We start from the raw sequence: 18858 nt of genomic DNA, 5'->3' as shown, positions 1-18858 counted from the left end.
ACTACCACAGCCTGAACTAAACATGCAAATAAAACACCATGATTACTACTTTTTTTTTTAAGAAGTAATGATGCTCCTTTAAGAGGGCATCAAATTACTCTCACCATTGAAGAGTAGCCGTCAACATTCACATGACATAATTACAGTTTTGAAGGTGGTTTTACCTTCGATTCGAGTTCCAGGTCTCAACAGTTTGGTCTCAACTTTATAGCAGATGTCCAGTTGCCTATGATCAGTTTCCTCAACTACCAATCAGAGTATGTTTGTTTTTGCATTCTATATTCTGCATGCACAGTAACCCCAGTAGGATGTAATTATTCACAACCCGCAACAGGCCATTGCACAGATCAGATCACAAAAGACTGTTAGGCGGCTAAATATTTGCAACACCACTTACGTTTTAAGTAGCAGGCACTCAATATGTTTATTGTCTGATTTGAATGCACTAAATTTCTTGGAGAGCACAGAGCAGACAAAATTGCACAAGTACCCATTGACAGTTCTATCAAGATCTTTTTGTCTAGTTGGAGCCTGACTACTGTGCCCACCACTTAAAACTGCTCTTGACCCTGTAACAACATTTTGTAATCTCACGCTGTTTCATCAGATACCTACTGTCCAGACCAGACGTAAATATATAGCAGAGTCATTACAGGAAAACACTGCTGTTGCACACACAGGAAATTTACATACTAAATAAAAAGCAAAGTTTTATGAAATCTAGTGCCATTTCATAACTTTTGTTGTTTGTAAAAGACAGTACAATTTTGACGACATTCGATCTGCATGCAAAACAAAATGTGAAAATTTGCACCCAATCAAAAATCCTACTGCATCTAAGATGTAGAAACCATTTTTTTTTTTAAATAACATGAAAGCTGGGACTTGTAACTGTCTGCAAACTGAATTTGGTCACAGAAAACATTGCTAAAATAAAATTACATACAAGTCACCACAAACAGTTTTGAAATGACTTTATAAACTAGTATGAATTTTAACTTCATCAAGCAGGTGTGTGATAAGACCCCCTTCCCCCTGCCCCCGACACGACAGCAAAGTAAGTGTCGCACGTGAGCCAGTAGCTTTAGAGATGGCAAGGCATCCTGGCACACAAAAACAACTTGAAACCCACAGCTGGCCCAACAGTATAGACAACAATTCATTTTCAGCTATCATTGAGTTCAGTATCCCCAGGCCAAATGATGGAAAAAACAGTAACTTAGCAAGATAACCAGTTGTTTATCCTGATTAGTATCCAGTGACCTCCGCTGGAGTTGCCCCGGGACAGCAGTAGGTTCAGTCATGATTGCTTTCATGGTGAATAGCCTGTTGACAAGATACTGGGCCAAAGGAATGCCAGCACCCATGGAATCACATCCATGGACGAAGGAGAGATTTGATGAGAAAATTAGAGGGAAAATAGGAGCAGTGCACTGTGCCAGTCTAAGGAGACTGGTTTTGTGCCGATGCCAGTGGCTTTCTAGGCTTCCGCGATTACATTCAGCCCAGTCACTCAAAAACTACAGAAGTACAGTTTGAGTTTTGTTTTAAGATTTCCATAAAAATATTAAATCTGAATTTTGATTGTAAATTTGTCCGTTTTCTGCTATCAATTGTCATCAAAATGAAATCATAACATACCTCATTCTAAACAGAACTGCAACGCTCCATTCCAGATCGTAATACATGAAGTTTGAATCCTTGCGTAACATTTAACAACTTGTGTTTATCCAGATGCCACAATATTGAAACAGAAAGCTGGAGTCCAGACCAACATTTCCTTTTCATTTTAACTCTTCCTGACCATAAATACTTTAACACACAAGGACACGTTGCACCAACTTGTTTTACACAATCTCCTCTTATCACTCGATGCAATTTGCAAAGTTCTAAACACTTCAAAAATTATGTAACACTCTAGAATGCAAAACATTTCTAATTATTCAATGTCTTAACATTTTTACAATATCACAATAGAAGACGAAGCCAAGCCATAACTGTTACACAGCATCCGTACATCTCTACCTCTACAGGATACAAAGCTGCATTTTAAAATTTCCAGAGCGTTCTTTTTCATTATTAAAGGCATAAAAGTAGATAACAGATGACGTACGCCATACAATTATCTCCTTTTCTGAAAAAGCCCACATAATTATGCAGCAGGAATAGAATTTATGTGGAAAGTCACATACATTTTATTGCATCTGGAATGAAGAGAATGCAACAGAAAATGATCAAGTCACTCGATTCGGTCTTTTTTTTCTGGCATGATCGTGCATGTAACATGTCGCCAGAGCGTTTGGTCAACATACATTTTGCTGCTCCCAATGGATATTTTGATCAAGTGCATCTTCCGGTTTTGACAGTTCTCCAATGCAGAATGCATTGAACACAAAAGGATACTTTCCCTGAAATCCGTGAAAAATAAACCACTATTCCAACAATTCTCACCGCAAAGCTGCTGGAGCACAAACGCTGGTTATTCTCCCAAGCTTGACACACAACTCCCTTTCATACCAAACAAACATGTACTGAATTCAATAAGCAAACCATCCATATTGCCTCTGCAGCAATTCTGTTTGGAGCACGGCTGATAGCAAGCAAATCACCATTTGGAAACCACCACCACAATACACCAGGTAAACAAATCAGTATACAAACTCTAGGACCATACTTTGGTAAAACCACATGCACACATCTCAATTTTTAATTCCAAAATCTTTTCACTTTCTCAGCCAATCCTATAACTTCACCTTCAGGGTGCCTGCCAGCACTTGTTACTCAGCCGGATACTGGGGTCCAGGTTAGGAACTGCCCCAAAAACACTCGAGCCCAAAATTGGTCAAAGTATGGCTGCAGAGGATTATCTAAAAGAATGACACCAATCTCTCCAAGTTGGTTGCCTTTTGTTCCCAAGCATCTTGCACAATGACAAAAACTCATCACAACTTTATCAAAAAGCTAAGAGCCAATGCATTATTGGACAGCAGTGATTTACATTCTCTCATCCTTTCTAGTTATGTTTTTAACAATTCACAAAACAATCAAAACCCATCCATAACACTCAAATTCTATCAATTTTAAAACTTCTGTTCAGAATGAAATTACTCTTTAGTTACACTTTATTAAGCATTAAGATCTGTAAACTCATCGACTCCAATCTTTCACACCTCTTGTACAGTTTACTGTTCGCCTTCTAAATTAAGGCAAAGAAAAACAGGAGGTTGCTTTGCTCTTGTTTATATTGTATTTGAGAGTCAAAATTCCCAGATGGTGTGAATCTGTTACTCGTCCTCAAAGGCTGTGAATCAACCAAGCCCAATTTATCAGTCTGGTGCCAGGGCTTGGGCAACATCAAACAGAAAAAAACGAGATAAAATTGACAGATCATTCAAGCAACTATATTTTACAAAAACAGAACCCCACCTCCAACTAAAAGTACACATTTTTCAGAGATTATCCAAGGACGTCACAAACTGCAAGCTCTTCGGCTTCTGTTGTTACTGAATTCTGTCACAATAAAGAGCTATAGTCCAGCCAGTGAATGAACCAGAACATTGTGGCAAACATTCGACAGGAAAAATAATTGATTCTAATAGAGAAGGCAGCTGTGATTGTATTCTTAAGATGAAGGAAAGAAGATAATGTAAAAGCAAAATATAACAATGAAATATGGGGCACTGATCCATTCTTGTACCCAGCAACAAGATTAACATTTTAACTGCAAGAAAAGTTTTTAAAAAGCGACAGCTGCACGGGACCCAAAGTGAATGGTTACTACTGGAAGAAACATTGCAGAACTTTCAGCAATACAATAGAAACTATTTATAACAGTTAGAAGTTCCATCACAGTGAAGTTACAGGCTGCTACAAACTAAACTTCCAATCAGTGATATTGATCACTAGCCAGCATTCATTCATTGGGCAACTGCACTGCTGACTCCTGCATTGCTGATTGCAATTTAACCTCAACTCCTGAACAGCATGTTATACAAGATATCATCTCCATTCTGCGATTGAAAATGCCAGATTCACTTTTAAAATACAATTAGAAAATTCAATCTGTGAACATGTACAACAGTGCACACATAGGGCCCCAAGCTTCCACAAGAAAAAAAACGGGCGCCCCTCCGAGCTGGGCGCCCGTTTTTCGCGCCTAAAATGGCACCTAAAAAAATCCTCGGTATTCTCCACCTACTTACAGGTTCTCTGGCACTCGGCGCAGTCAGCACGAGCTGTGCGGGGGGGGCGGAGCCAGGTCCCGGCGCTGAAAACAGTGCCGGGACCTCTGCACATGCGCGCTACAGTCGGCACGCAAGTGCAGTAGCTCCAGGCGCCGAACTGTGTGGGAGGGGCCCGAAGCACGCAGCCCCTAGCCCTGGCTGAATGGCCTCACTGGGGCCTTCCTCCCTTCCGCTCTCTCTCTCTCTTTCTCTCTTCCTCCCTTCCCCCTCCCGCTCAGCGGCACGAACGGCTGCAGAATTCTCCCTGGCTGAAGCACTTTCACACAGGTAGGAAGATGGTTTATTTAATCTTTTCTTGGCTTATAAATGTTTATTCAGGTTGAATTTATTTGTATAATATTTGTAGAAGTATAAATAAGGATTTATTGTAGAATTTAATGACTTCCCTTCCCCCCCCCTCCCCACCTCGTTCTGGACGCCTAATTTGTAGCCTGCGCCTGATTTTTTTAATGTGTAGAACAGGTTTTTTCAGTTCTACAAAAATCTTCACTGGCTCCATTCTACTTTAGTTTGGAGTACATTTTCACTGTGGAAACTTTCAAATCAGGCGTCAGTGGCCGGACACGCCCCCTTTTGAAGAAAAAATTCTGTTCTAAACTAGAACTGTTCTACCTGACTAGAACTGCAGAAAAAAAGTGGAGAATTGCGATTTCTAAAATAGTCCGTTCTCCACCAGTTGCTCCTAAAAATCAGGCGCGAATCATGTGGAAACTTGGGCCCATAGACAGAACTGAACTCACGTGATTGTTTTAAAGAGTTCAAGACTGGACATTCATTTTCTTTTACAAGACTCCAGCTGACCTCCAGGGATGAGATCAGTCCGTCATAAATATCTTCCTTTTCCCCTTCGTGTTTGCAGTACAGTACCATAGAACATATAGCAGTTTACAGCACAGAAGGCTATTCAACACCATGTCTTTGCCGGCTCTTTACTGGAGCAATCCAAAACTAATTCCACTGCCTTACTCTCTCCCCAGGGATCTATATCTTCCTCTCTCCCCAATGCCCTATATCTTTCCTTAAAAGATGATTCAATTTCTCCCTGCGACAAAGCATTCCATGCCCCAATAACCCTCTGCACAAATAAATGTCTCCCAACTTCTCTCCTCACACTCAGCAGAAATGTTAACTTGATGGCCTCGCATCACCGACTCCCTAACCTGAAGAAATAGTCTTTCCCTATTCACCCTATCAAAATCCTTCATACCTGTAAAACATATTTTTAATCTCCTCTTAGTCTTCTCTGCCCCAGTGTAATGAGTCCATGTAACAAGACTTTCCGCTTATCTAGTTTCCCATTCCTGGTATCATCCAGGTCAATCTTTTCTGTATGCTCTCTCTTGCTTTAATGCCCTTTGGGGTGCTCAAATATTCACACCGTACTCTGTGACAAAAGCATAGACTTGTACAAATGTATTATAACTGGTTTATTCTGTGTCCTTATTTATAAAACCCAAAATGCCATTGGTCATTTTATAGCTTTATCAACCTGCATTTGCAAGGAATTACATATTTAGATCCCTACGTCTCTACTCCCCCAGTTTTCAGCACACTCCCATTGAATTGACTTTCTCATTTCTTGTTTTTCCTGCTGAAGTGCATCACCTCTCGTGCATCTTTAAACACTCATTAATTATAGATTCTAAGAGTTATGGGGGGGGGGGGGGTCTTTGCAATTTGATCAAACATGGCCATGATGTCTTGCATGCATTGTAATACACTTTTTCCATCATCATTTTAATCTAATTAAAATCATTAGTAAAGTAGTATTTTTAGTCACGATAAAGTTTTGAATCCTTCCTCACACATTTCTACAATATGTACATCTCTTTTGATGAAAAGTGAAGTGTTGTGACTGTAAACCATTAACTAGGTCAGCATGGTTCCCAGGTTGGGAGCACAAGCTGTTTGTTGTATTACCGTGAATACACAAATCATTGTAATGGGCTGTATCACATGCGACCAATCTGGTCGAATTGAGAGTTGAAGCTGGTTAAATTATTCATCAGACATCAAGAACAAAGTCGCAAAGTTCACTTTATAATGCCTTGCCTACCTAAAATCCAAAGATTAGCCAAAAAAACCTTCATGAGGCAGAAGGTTCTATGTGAAATGAATGTGTACATTAAGGTTTACTCATCATTTCTTAAAACATCGAGTCAACTTTCACCCCTGAAGGCACGGATACCTTGCCAGGGAATGGTTCCATTGGTGGCAATTGTCCTTTGATATCTCACCCAAGTGGTCATTATTTATGCATGAACCTGGACAGTGAATGTCAGCAGGCAATTTGGTCGGAAGGGATGTCATAGCTTAGCCTGATCCTGTCCTCAACCAATGTGCGCACATGAGCACCATCAGGAGGGATTACTGCAGTGACCGGAGCAGAAGCCGTTGCCTGTTTCCTCCGCCCTAACCCATGGATTGAAGCCAATTTTGGTTACTATTATCTTGGGTACAATCAGAACAGACCAAGGATTGAACCTGGAACCTTTGTGGTCTACATGGCTCTATTACTCACTAGATTAAACCAACTGTGCTATTGGGAGAGCCTTCAAAAGTTTAATGAAAATAATTCCTTCCGCCCTGCTAAATCAGATTTCAGTATCAGTTGACTTACATCCATCCAAATGTGTATTTTTGCTTTCTGTAGTAATGGAAAAAATCAATACATGGATGATAATACAAAGATCAATATAACTGGATAACCAGCTTAATAACTTAATTCACCACATTTTACTGGGGGTTGAATGTTAACTATAGCAAAACTAAAACTACCACAAGTTTGTCACTTCACTGACATAATACGCAAGCTCAAAAGCCCTAAAACCTCTTCAATAATATCTCAACTGCTAATACGCAAATAGAAAATTGTGAAGACAATCAGGAAACATTCATCATACCTAGAAAAAAACTTGCCTTTTTTGGGGGGGGTTATTTTCAAGATGTTACACGCATTTAAAAAAAAAAATTTTAATCACAAATATCTGATATTATACAGACAGTCTTATTCAATGCAAACCTACCATACACAATCTCTGGGGGTTTTTTGGAGTTTAATTGTTGTGATTCATTTTCCTCTACCTCTTTTTCCTCCACTTCAGCAGATTCCTTGCTTTCCACATCTGGATCTTTGTCAGCACTAACAGGAGTTTCCTCGCTGTCCTCTTCCTCTGCTTGGACTTCCAGGCTGGTGGAAACAGCAACAGGGGAAGGTGGCATTTCCACCTTTGCTTCTGTCCGAAGAATGTCTGCAATCTCCATATGAGTAGACAATGGAGGAAGATCTTGTGATACACTTTCTAAGGAGCTTTGTGTTACTTCCTGTCCTGCAATGCCATTCACATCTTTAATTGTATTAGTAGCAGGTACTATGATTTCATTAGCTGGGGTAACAATCACTTCTACAGATAGGTCTTCACTAGCCTGCTCTTCTTGTTTATTATCTTCCACCTCTGTATGCAAACATAAGTTAGGTGCAAGTTTCTGCTCCTCTTTGGGAATGGATGGCCCAGACTCCTCAGCAGAATCCAAAGCTGGAAAAACAGAGTTGCTAGAAGCAGGTTCCTCCATTGTCTCGGTCTCTGCCGCTGCTGCCTCTTCTTCCTTCGCTGCCTCCTCCTCCTCCTCCTCCTCCTCTTCTTCCTCTTCCTCCTCCTCTTCTTCTTCCTCTTCCTCCTCCACTTGTAAAGGGACAGGATCAGGATCAGGAGGTTCTCCATCAGTCTCTCTCTTTTCTACAACAGTTTCCGATCTGATGTCCGGTGAAGCACTTTTCACCACTGGTTCCTGCTTTGGTTTCTCTTCTGTGTGAGCAAAAAGGCAGTGCATTTTAGTATCAGTACCTATTGTTTACACAAATCAATAGTTTATGTAAATTATACATTCAATACTTATTGTAAACAAAATATAAGCAAGCTACATTGTAATACAAAATACTTGACAGTTATTACAGGTCACTCACTGCTCTTATTGCAGTCTGAATCACCAACTTATTTTTTATTGTGATGTCAACTAGGAAAATGCATAATTGATGTTTGGCTAGTTTAATGACCTACATTAAATTGAATACATCTAAAAAAACACCTTTTAAATGAAATAAAGCTTTCCGCATTCAATTTTAAGTTTCCTTGCTCATGTTTAAAGTACCAAACAGTACTATAATGTATGCAGTTTGTACTTAGATCAGGACTGTCAGTGACGAACTCCGAACACAGGGACTGGACTAAACTGTTGCCTTCCAAAATCACTTCTTGAAAATGACAACGTAAATAAGCGAATCCTAAAGACTATTAGCCTTGAAGTTTTGTTATAATGGGTTCTCATGTTTCGTCTTTAAGGTACTCTATGACCTGGCATTGCTAAATAATTCTGGGAAATGAATAAAACAATTATTGATTACATCGCTTTGTCTAAAAATGTAGATTAGTTATGGAACAATCTATAGTAAAAATATACTTGATTGGAGGGGGGCCAATTTCAGTGGGTTGAGAACGGATGGATCTGGCCCAGGTAAATTGGAATCAAAGATTGGCAGGCAAAACTGTAGCCAACTGCATCCAACATAAAAGGGAATCCAAGTCTTCTATAGGCATATAAATAATAAATGGATTGTAAGTGGAGTGGTGGGACCCATTCGAGACCAAAATGGAGACCTACACATGGAGGCAGAGGGTATGGTTGAGGTACTATAGGAGTACTTTCCATCCGTCTTCACCAAGGAAGATGCTGCCAAAGGCATAGTGAAAGAGGAGGTAGTCGAGATACTGGATGGGCTAAAACTTGATAAAGATGAGGTACTAGAAAGGCTGGATGTATCTAAAGTAGATTAGTCACCAGGCCCGGATGGGAAGCATCCTAAGATGCTGAGGGAAGTAAAGGTGGAAATTACAGAGGTACTGATCATAATCTTCCAATCCTCCTCAGATACCACGGTGGTGCCAGAGGACTGGAGAATTGTAAATGTTACACCCTTGTTCAAAAAAGGGTGCAAGGATAAACCCAGCAACTACAGGCCAGTCAGTTTAACCTTGGAGGTAGGGAAGCTTTTAGAAACGATAATCAGCGACAAAATTAAGTGTCACTTAAGTATGGATTAATTAGGGAAAGCCAGCACAGAATTGTTAAAGGTAAATCATGTTTAAATAACTTGATTGAATTTTTTGATGAGGTAACAGAGGCAGTTGATGTGTACATAGACTTCCAAAAGGCATTTGATAAAGTGCCACACAATAGGCTTGCCAGCAAAGTTGAAGCCGGTGGAATAAAAGGGACAGTGGCAGCATGGATATGGAATTGGCTCAGTGACAGGAAACAGAGAGTAGTGGTGAACTGTTGTTTTTTGGACTGGGGGAAGGTATACAGTGGTGTTCCCCAGCGGGCGGTACTGGGACCACCGCTTTTCTTGATATGAATTAATGATGTACTTGGATGTACAGGGCATAATTTCAAAATTTGCAGAAGACAAAACTTGTAAGTATAGTGAACAGCGAGGAGGATAGAGATAGACTTAAAGAGGACATAGACAGGCTGGTGGAATGGGTGGATACATGGCAGATGAAATTTAACGCAAAAAAGTGTGAAGTGATATATTTTGGTAGGAAGAACAAGGAGAGGCAATATAAAGTAAAGGGTACAATTCTAAATGGGGTTCAGGAACAGAGACCTAGGAGTATATGTCCACAAATTGTTGAAGGTGGCAGGGCAGGTTGAAAAAGCGGTTAAAAAAACATACGGGATCCTGGGCTTTATAAACAGAGGCATAGAGTACAAAAGCAAGGAAGTTATGATGAATCTTTATAAAACACCGGTTCAGCCTGGAGTAGTGTGTCCAATTCTGGGCACCGCACTTTAGGAAGGATGTGATGGCCTTAGAGTGCAGAAAAGATTTACAAGAATGGTTCCAGGGGCTTCAGTTATGTGAATAGACTGGAGAAGCTGAGGTTGTTCTCCTTTGAGCAGAGATGGCTGAGAGGAGATCTGATTGAGGTGTTCAAAATCATGTGGGATCTAGACGGAGTAGATTGAGTGAAACTGCTCCCATTGGCGGAAGGGTCGAGAACCAGAGGATAACGATTTAAAATAATTGGCAGAAGAACCAAAGGCGACATGAGGAAAAACCTTTTTATGCAGCAAGTGGTTAAGATCTGGAATGCACTGCCTGAGAGGGTGGTGGAGACAGATTTGATCGTGGTTTTCAAAAGGGAATTGGATAAGTACCTGAAGGAAAAAAATTTGCAGGGCTACAGGGAAAGGGCGAGGGAGTGGGACTAGCTGAAGTGCTCTTGCAGAGAGCCGGCACGGGCTCGATGGGCCGAATGGACTCCTTCTGTGCTGTAACCATTCTATGGTTTTATGATAAAGCACTGCGACCTTTGAGTCAAAGATGGTACCCAAAGTCCGAGTTAGTCTTTACAATGAGGTCTAATTCTCTCAATTCTTGAGGACTTTTTTAATACTGCATTCAAAAGTAGTCAATATTTGCACACTGCGACACACACCGTGAGAATTACACTGTTTTATGGTATTTCACAATAGCGAGTTCAGATCCAGTGGAAGCTGCAGGGTTAAATAAACTGAGACACTTCAGCAAACAGGACCTTGGACACATTTCAATGCAATATTTTCTATCTTATATGCTTAACAAAATATTTAACCTGGTTTAAAGGTCATTCCTATGGTTGCAACTTTTAACAAAATTAGATGGCACTGTAAAATGATCAGACGTCACACATTCACAAAGCTAGAGCTAGTTAGGGCTGAGACAGCCAAAGGCACAGCCATAAATGGTGGGGTGAAGGAAGTGGTGCATGCTCAAGAGGTCAGAGTTGGAGGAACAGAGTTCTTGAAAGGTTGTTAAAAAATGAACTCACTGTATGATATGCATTTATTCAGTTTATATTTCTAAATACTCAAAAGAGCCTGTATTTTCTTAAAGGTGATGCTGCTGTACAACAATGCTTCCCTGCACTCAACAACTACTTGCATTTCCATAGCACCTTGAACAGAGCAAAAAGTCGAGGTGTTTCAGGGGAATGCAATAGACTAAATTGATACCAAGCCAAAGATGACATTTTAGGTAGGGTGACTAAAAGCTTGAGCAAAGAGATGGGTTTTAAGGAGGGCCTTAAAGGAGGCGAGGTGGTGAGGAGTAGTACGGGAATTACAGAGCTTAGGGTCTAGACAGATGAAGGCACAGCCGGCAATTGTGGGGCGAAGGGAGTGGTGGGTGCACAAGAAGTCATGTGCATCCGCACCTTGAGGCCACACCTGGAATATTGTGTACAGTTTTGGTCTCCTAATCTGAGGAAGGACATTCTTGCTATTGGAGGCGTGCAGCGAAGGTTCACCAGACTGATTCCCGGGATGGCAGGACTGACATATGAAGAAAGACTGGATCAACTAGGCTTACATTCACTGGAATTTAGATGAATGAGAGGGGACCTCATAGAAACACATCAAATTCTGACGGGATTGGACAAATTAGATGCAGGAAGAATGCTCCCGATGTTGGGGAAGTCCAGAACCAGGGGTCACAGTCTAATAAGGGGTAAGCCATTTAGGACCGAGATGAGAAGAAACTTCTTCACTCAGAGAATTGTGAACCTGTGGAATTCTCTACCATAGAAAGTTGTTGGGGCCAGTTCGTTAGATATATTCAAAAGGGAGTTAGATGTGGCCCTTATGGCTAAAGGGATCAAGGGATATGGAGAGAAAGCAGGAATAGGGTACTGAAGTTGCATGATCAGCCATGGCGGTGCAGGCTCGAAGGGCTGAATGGCCTACTCCTGCACCTATTTTCTATGTTTCTAAGTCAGAGTTGCAGGAACGTAGACTTCTTGAAGGATTGTAGGGCTGAAAGATGTTATAGAGAAATGAAAGGCCACGGAAAGATTTGAACACGAGGATGAGAATTTAAATTCAAGGCATTGGTGAACCAAAAGCCAAGTATGTCGATAAGCACAGGGGTATTGGGGACACAGGACTTGGTACGGGGAAGGATATGGGCAGCATTCCAAAGACCCACAAAAAATGTGAGCTAATATACCACAGATTATGGTAATTAGCCACAGGATTTATTTTTCTCCGTCAGCCATGGCTCAGTTGGTAGCATCCTCGCCTGAGTCAGAGTCTCGAGCACAAAAATCTAGGCTGACACACCATGGCATGATCTTATTGAATGACCAAATGTCTTACTCCTGCTCCTAGCTCTTATGTTCTCATGTTCTTAGTACTGAGAAAGTGCTGCACTGTCGGATGAGATATTAAACTGAGGCGTCGTCTGCCCTCTCAGGTGGGCGTAGAAAATCCTATGTCCCTATTTTGAAGAAGAGCAGGGGAGTTATCCCGGTGTCCTATCCAATATTTATCCTTTAATCAACATCACTAAAACAGGTTATCGAGTCATTATCACAATGCTGTTTGTGGGAGACTTGATGTGCGCAAATTGGCTGCCTTGTTTCCTACATTACAATAGTGAGTACACTTCAAAAAGTACTTTATTGGCTGTAAAGCGCTTTGGGATATCCGGTGGTCGTGAAAGTCTTTATATTTTTTTCCAAGAATTTTTAAAGCACATTTTGGAGGTACAGGTACAACGTCCGGAATCTGGAATCCTCGGGACCGAATCCGTGCCGGTTTTTGTTTTCCCCCCCCCGGATTTCAGACAAGAAAATCAAGAGTCTGAAATCCGGAATCCTCGACCGAATCAGTGCCGGGTTTTGAGCGGCGAGGTCCGAAATCCGGCAAAATCCGAAATCCAGCACAGATTCAGTTGAGGATTCCGGATTTCAGACTATTGATTTTCTTGTCTGAAATCTGGAATCCTCAACTGAATCAGTGCCAGATTTCGGGTTTTGCCGGATTTCGGACTTCACCGTTTGCAGATTCACGCTTCTCCTCGCTGCCCCCTGGTGCTGCGCCTCCTTACTCCTTCTACCAAACCGAACCAAAATTGCCTGCCTCAAAAATGTCCAGTTTTCAGACAATAATTCCGGATACTTGACAACTCCATCTGGGATGCGCAAAATGTCCCGTTTTTGGACAGTTCCAGTTTTCGAAGTTCCGGAATCGGGACGTTACATCTGTAGTATTTAATCTAATAGAAAGTCAGATGCTGTACCATAAAATTGCCAGTTCACATGCTTGTTCAGAATAAAAGCCTTACCCCAGAGCATCAATTCCTAGAAGAAAACTTTTAAAATGAGTACAAAATCAGCCAAGGAGTTGGGCATTTAGTTGGCATGACAACAAACATTTGGTAACTCTGAATTAATATTCAATCAATTTGAAGCACACTCCATCAGTGTTCTAAGCTTGATCGTTGGGTTCACAGGACTCAACCCTACCACTTAAATGTCCTGCACAACTAAACATTTGAATTCCATGGTTAAAAACTGTATTTAAGTTCATACTTGCTGTAGTCTTCATTCAAGAATATCATGTCACAAATCAGAATTCATATTAATAACAGTGCATCAAAAGTACAAAGGACTTAGCTCAACTCTTGGCATTGGAAATAAACACACAACATTATTAATTTAAAATACTTTCACCAATAGCATCATTGCACAGCAAAGGTTATGATAAAAAACATTAGGATATTCCATTTTTATTGAACAGATTGAACTGGCAGCAAAACTGCTACTTCTCCTTGCATAAGCACTCAGTTACACAACTTGTCCCCAGAAATGTAAACAGACACTTGTGAAAGTGCACAGGGGTAGTACTAAGGTTAAAGTATGCTATTTTTGTTTTATTATATAATTACTTAAGTCTGTTTTTAAGCTTTGTTAGTTCCATACCTGCTTTCAGTTTTGTAATAGCAGCTTCAGTTCGCCCCACTGAAATAAATAGAAACATTTTATGGCATGTACCATGCCCGAACTTGGAATTATATGAAATGGTACTTTGTATTTGATTTCAGTTTACTGGCCCCTCTATAAAAAGCATTGTGTATAGAACCCCAGAAGTTTAAAACAGGGTCATTTAAAATTACTTCATTTAAACCAAACTTTCAAAGAATAACTTCACACCTTAAATACGAATCTGTTCACTTGCTCTTCACTATTGTACATACGCGGTGAAAGTAAACCAAGACATTCATTAAAATGTTTTTTTTCAAGAAACTGAAAGTACATTTCACACACTTTACTTGCAAGATGATAAAATTAACTGTACGCAGTACAACACTGCAGAAAGTCAAACACTAATTACTAAAACATACATACAATTCTTCGCTCCTCCACAAGCAAACCCTGCCTCAATGCTGCAACTTGCCAATTTGAGTACATTTTACTATTCTTGATTCAAAGTTGCTTTATTAAAATTATCTGACAATTCAATTTTTTTAAATTACATTGCAATATTCACATTGCTTAATTTAAATTACTGGACAATCCAATTTGAAACCCAAAAAAATATATTCAAATTATCAGAAGGACATTGTAAACTCAAGCACCAAGATCAAACAGGAGTCGATTACAAACAAAATACAAGCCAGTTCATTCAAGCCAAGTTAATCTGGCTAATGCCCTTCCTCCCCCTCCCTGAATATTATCTACCTTTCTATTACGAGATGTGCAATACGGAGGAGTATCAAGATACTGATTCCTTCCAACTAGCCTTTGTTTAAAATGAGAGAAATGCAGAAGTTTTTCAAATAGACATCAATATTAAACACATCACTAAATTATATAATCTTGGACCAAAAGTGGTCGCCAAAACAAATTTTCTACAATCTCTAAATCCAACTCAGAATTTGCTGAACGTAAATTTTATTTTGATTACATTCTTTGCAGTAAAACTATGATTATATTAAATGGCTTGCCATATCTAGAGTATCTCACAGCCTGAAACGTTCAATTTCCATATAAAAAATAAACATTGCCATCTCACCTGGTTTGAGCCGGAGGTGGGGAGGGGGGATAACCGGGGACACTGACCCTTTAAGAAATGAATATTGTACTGCCATTATCTTGGTCAGGTCATTTTTCACATTCCACTGTCTACAAGGCCTTGTTCTGTCACACACCCATACTTATTTGACGAGAGTGGGCTCCATAATAGTTAATAACATGTCTCACACTGGTTACAAGTGTTTTTTTTAGGTTTACAATGATATGAAAAATACTGTTGATGGAAAACTTGCAGGAAGGAGCTCTCGTCAATCACCCTCTCAAATGGGGCAAAATCTGAGGAGATCTGTCTTTGCAGATAGCTATTCCGTAAATACCACGCAAACTAACATGAGGCAATGGGACTATAGTGCTCTGGCCAATGTTCCCTGTAAGCTGCGCTTTGTTCTGCGTGGCCCGTTTCTTTCAATGTGCGGTACGTCCAATGTAAAAGTTTGTGAGCAGCCTGTGTGGGACCTTGCAGATTACTGTGTGCCCTCGCGCAGCTTAGAGGGAACACTGGTGCTGGTAATGCACACCGTTCTATATTAAACCTCTCTGTGAAAATGGATCTCAAGATTGATGGTTGAAGCTAGTCTTCTGGGGGCCACTGCCTGGATCATCCAAGAGTTACCATCTTGCAATTTTCCTCTGAAATGATGGGCATACCCTTCCTTGCTTCTTTCTGCTAATCATGCATTGATAGTAGCTCTTAACAGGTACAACTAACTTACCAAGGACTGAAGAAACACAAATAAGTTTACTACCTGCTCATATAAACATACAAGTATGAGAAATGTACATGTCAGGCATCATGGGAACTAGTCAATGCAAAGTCTTGAAAGTGATGGGCACAAAGCTTCTTTCATCTGGAATGTAAATTAAGCTAAATTCATAAGGAAACCTGAAGATTACACTTTAAGAAAAACTTCAATCTAACCATAACAAAAGACTTCACGAGGGCATCTTTTAGCAGCAATCTACCTGATGGAAATATCTTCAAAATGAAATATAGGGCTCTTTTCATCCATTTCCTCACTGGACGATCAACACGCATAAACCACTATACAATAGCTAAACCTCCCCTAGTCACCAGTCAAAACATTGCAACAATATATACCAGAGAAGAACTGAACAAACCTTGCTTGAAGTCCACACTTGGTGCCATGTGAGCATTTTCCACAGTTCCAAAAACTGGTCCGTGATCTGCAACCTGACTGGGTAGCTGCTGGGATTTGAGGTATAACAGGTGAGGATAATGAGGGTGCGGACACAAAAACTAGCACATGGAACACGCAACAGAGAGGAAAATAAGCAAAAAAGTTTACCATGAAATTCCATAGTAGGACAATTAATTCAAGAACAAAAAGCAAAACCAAAAAGAAGAGATGGAGTAAGCAGGAATGAGAAGGAAAAGAAAACAGGATTACCATTAACAGCAAGGATAGACAACAGACAGAACTCTGCTAATACATTCTCAGTGTTCCCTCTAAGAGTCCTTTGTGATCTATTGAGGACTGGCCAATTACTCGAAAAAGTATTATATATCATTTCCCTGCCCTTTCATTAACCTCTTCTGATAAGTCGGAGCCAGATTACCAATGACGATAGTTTGTTGCTGATCATTCGCGAAGATTTTCTATTGAGAAACATTGTTGCATAAGCATAACCAGAAAATAAATTTAGCAATTTCTGTGAGGAATTTTTAAGTCACAAGCAGTTAAATTAAATGTTAATTTCAAAGAGAGTTTAGCTGTTAATTTTAATTCTAGTCATGTATCAACTGATTAAACAGACTTAATCTTTACAAATTGGTCAAAATGCTACAGCTTACATTTTGAGTTGGTGAATTTAGGGGAGTAACAAATCAAGTATTCAGCTATTTTGCTCTTTTTTTTTGTAAATTAAAATAACACTGCTCTTTACTGCTGATAGTAAATAGCATTATCTAATCTGATTTAAAATGTACTAAAAATTGACTTGTCCATTTCAGAGACCTGCTCGCCAATTTAACGGCCAGGAAAATGGCCAACTATCATAACGGATGGGAGTGGGGGGCAACGGGGAGAGTGTGAGAATGGGACAGATTCTTTCTTTGTGCCAACCTTCGTTTGTCACTTCCCCCAGGAGAGATTGAAAGACTAAGGGCTGGATTTTCGCCGCGATTTGGCTCTCCGCAGCGAAAACCCGGTTGGCGGGATCCTCGAGTACCTTTTTGTAGCCGTGCTTCCAAGTACCGCCGGGGAGAGGTGCAGAGACGTGCAACGCCACAGATTGCGTTACCGTCGTACTTTCGGCATTCTCCCGACCCGTACACTGCGCCCAGAATACCGACAGGTTCAAACCTGTCTGTGCAGCCCTGCCAGCAGCGCTAAGTATGAAAACCTGCAAAAAGGTAAGTTAAAGCTTTTATTTTTTTAATTATTTTTCAGCGATTTAGTCGGTAAGGGTTTTGTGAATGTTGTGTGCAATTTTTTGTTTTGTTTCCCCCACCCCCACCCCGCCCAAGGCCTCTCTCGCAGCGCTACCAGCCCCGGACTAAAGTTTCCAAAACTCGTGGTTTGCGGCGCGAATCTTCTTGCAACACCGACTTTATTGGCGCAGACATAAAGGCCAAAAGTTAGGCCTAAAAACAGTAGGGCAACGAAAACGGTAATTTTGACATAAAACTACCATTTTCGTTGAAAACTGAAAATCTAGCTTAGAGTCTGCAAAATTAAAAACATGAACTGGTAGCTCCACTTCCTGGGCCAATTCTTAAGAGTTCCACCACTGCACCACCCTGCACCTCTACCCCATAGCCAATACCATCATTATCGATTTATGGTGGCTGTAGTTGTACATACCAACCAGTGAAACTTGTCAATCATTCCAGCTGACAAGGATGGGCCATGAATGCTACTCCACTGAGATAGGATACAGCAAACATTTTTTTTTTTTTTTTTTTTTTAAAAGTACTCTACAGCGAGGAGGATATATTTGGATCTAAAAATAAGTAACTCTTAAGCAGGTAATGTGAACAGAAATAAATGGTGAGAAAGGGAACACAGACATGCACGTCTGTTGGGTTAGAAGCTCAGAGAATGCTGAGGCCCACCTGGTTGCTCTAGGAGCAGAGGACCAAACTCACAACCAGCAGGCCAAAGTCTGAACAGCACCAAATCACATGAACACTCAGTAGTAAAGTCTTTGAAAGAGTGCTGGATGAAGCATTTCATTCCAACAAGGAAACATTGAAGACCAGCCCCTTCCTGCAAACAATACACCACCATCTCTTATCCAACAAAAGTGCATTGGTGACTGACAGACACACTTGTGCTACAAATCTGGTGGCAATAATGAGCAAACTAATGCAAAATGTGTTTTTTTAGTATATATATTAGAAAGATAACTACGACAGGTGTCCAGTTTCTCTGGCAGAAACCTGAACATTGGATGCATTAAATTCCAATTAGGTCTACCGAATCACACAAGACTTCCGCTGCCAAATGGTATCACCTTGGTGAAAACGCTTCACATACATAACTAAAAGCTGACAAAAATCAGACCCAGGCACTAAAATTCATCTGTTCACCATTATTTTTGTGCAATGATGATTATTTCTTTTTATTCTTCATTTGTAATCAGAATTTAACTTAGAGGGAACATGATACATCATACACATTAGAAGACAGACAAGTATTTAAAGTTCGGTACAACATGAAACACAGACAATACTT

At 40.3% G+C, this 18858-nt stretch overlaps 1 protein-coding gene across 23 annotated transcripts in view; it reads right to left on the bottom strand.

Annotated features, from left to right (window-relative positions):
• LOC139228773 (eukaryotic translation initiation factor 4 gamma 3-like) overlaps positions 1–18858 on the bottom strand; it is a 335585-nt gene that overhangs the window by 128911 nt on the left and 187816 nt on the right. For 15 of the 23 annotated variants that reach the window (XM_070860122.1, XM_070860137.1, XM_070860131.1 and 12 more), the window contains 4 exons: positions 16280–16367; positions 15141–15188; positions 14048–14086; positions 7271–8050 (listed from right to left, as the gene is read on the bottom strand). In XM_070860122.1, coding sequence (XP_070716223.1) covers positions 7271–8050; positions 14048–14086; positions 15141–15188; positions 16280–16367 — 955 coding nt within the window. The remainder of the gene's footprint in view (positions 1–7270; positions 8051–14047; positions 14087–15140; positions 15189–16279; positions 16368–18858) is intronic. The other 8 variants (XM_070860138.1, XM_070860130.1, XM_070860123.1 and 5 more) reach the window with 3 other exon arrangements.

Source organism: Pristiophorus japonicus, chromosome 18 (assembly GCF_044704955.1).
Source record: "Pristiophorus japonicus isolate sPriJap1 chromosome 18, sPriJap1.hap1, whole genome shotgun sequence".
Taxonomy (NCBI): Eukaryota; Metazoa; Chordata; class Chondrichthyes; family Pristiophoridae; genus Pristiophorus; species Pristiophorus japonicus.
This window is presented reverse-complemented; position numbering and strand designations above follow the sequence as displayed.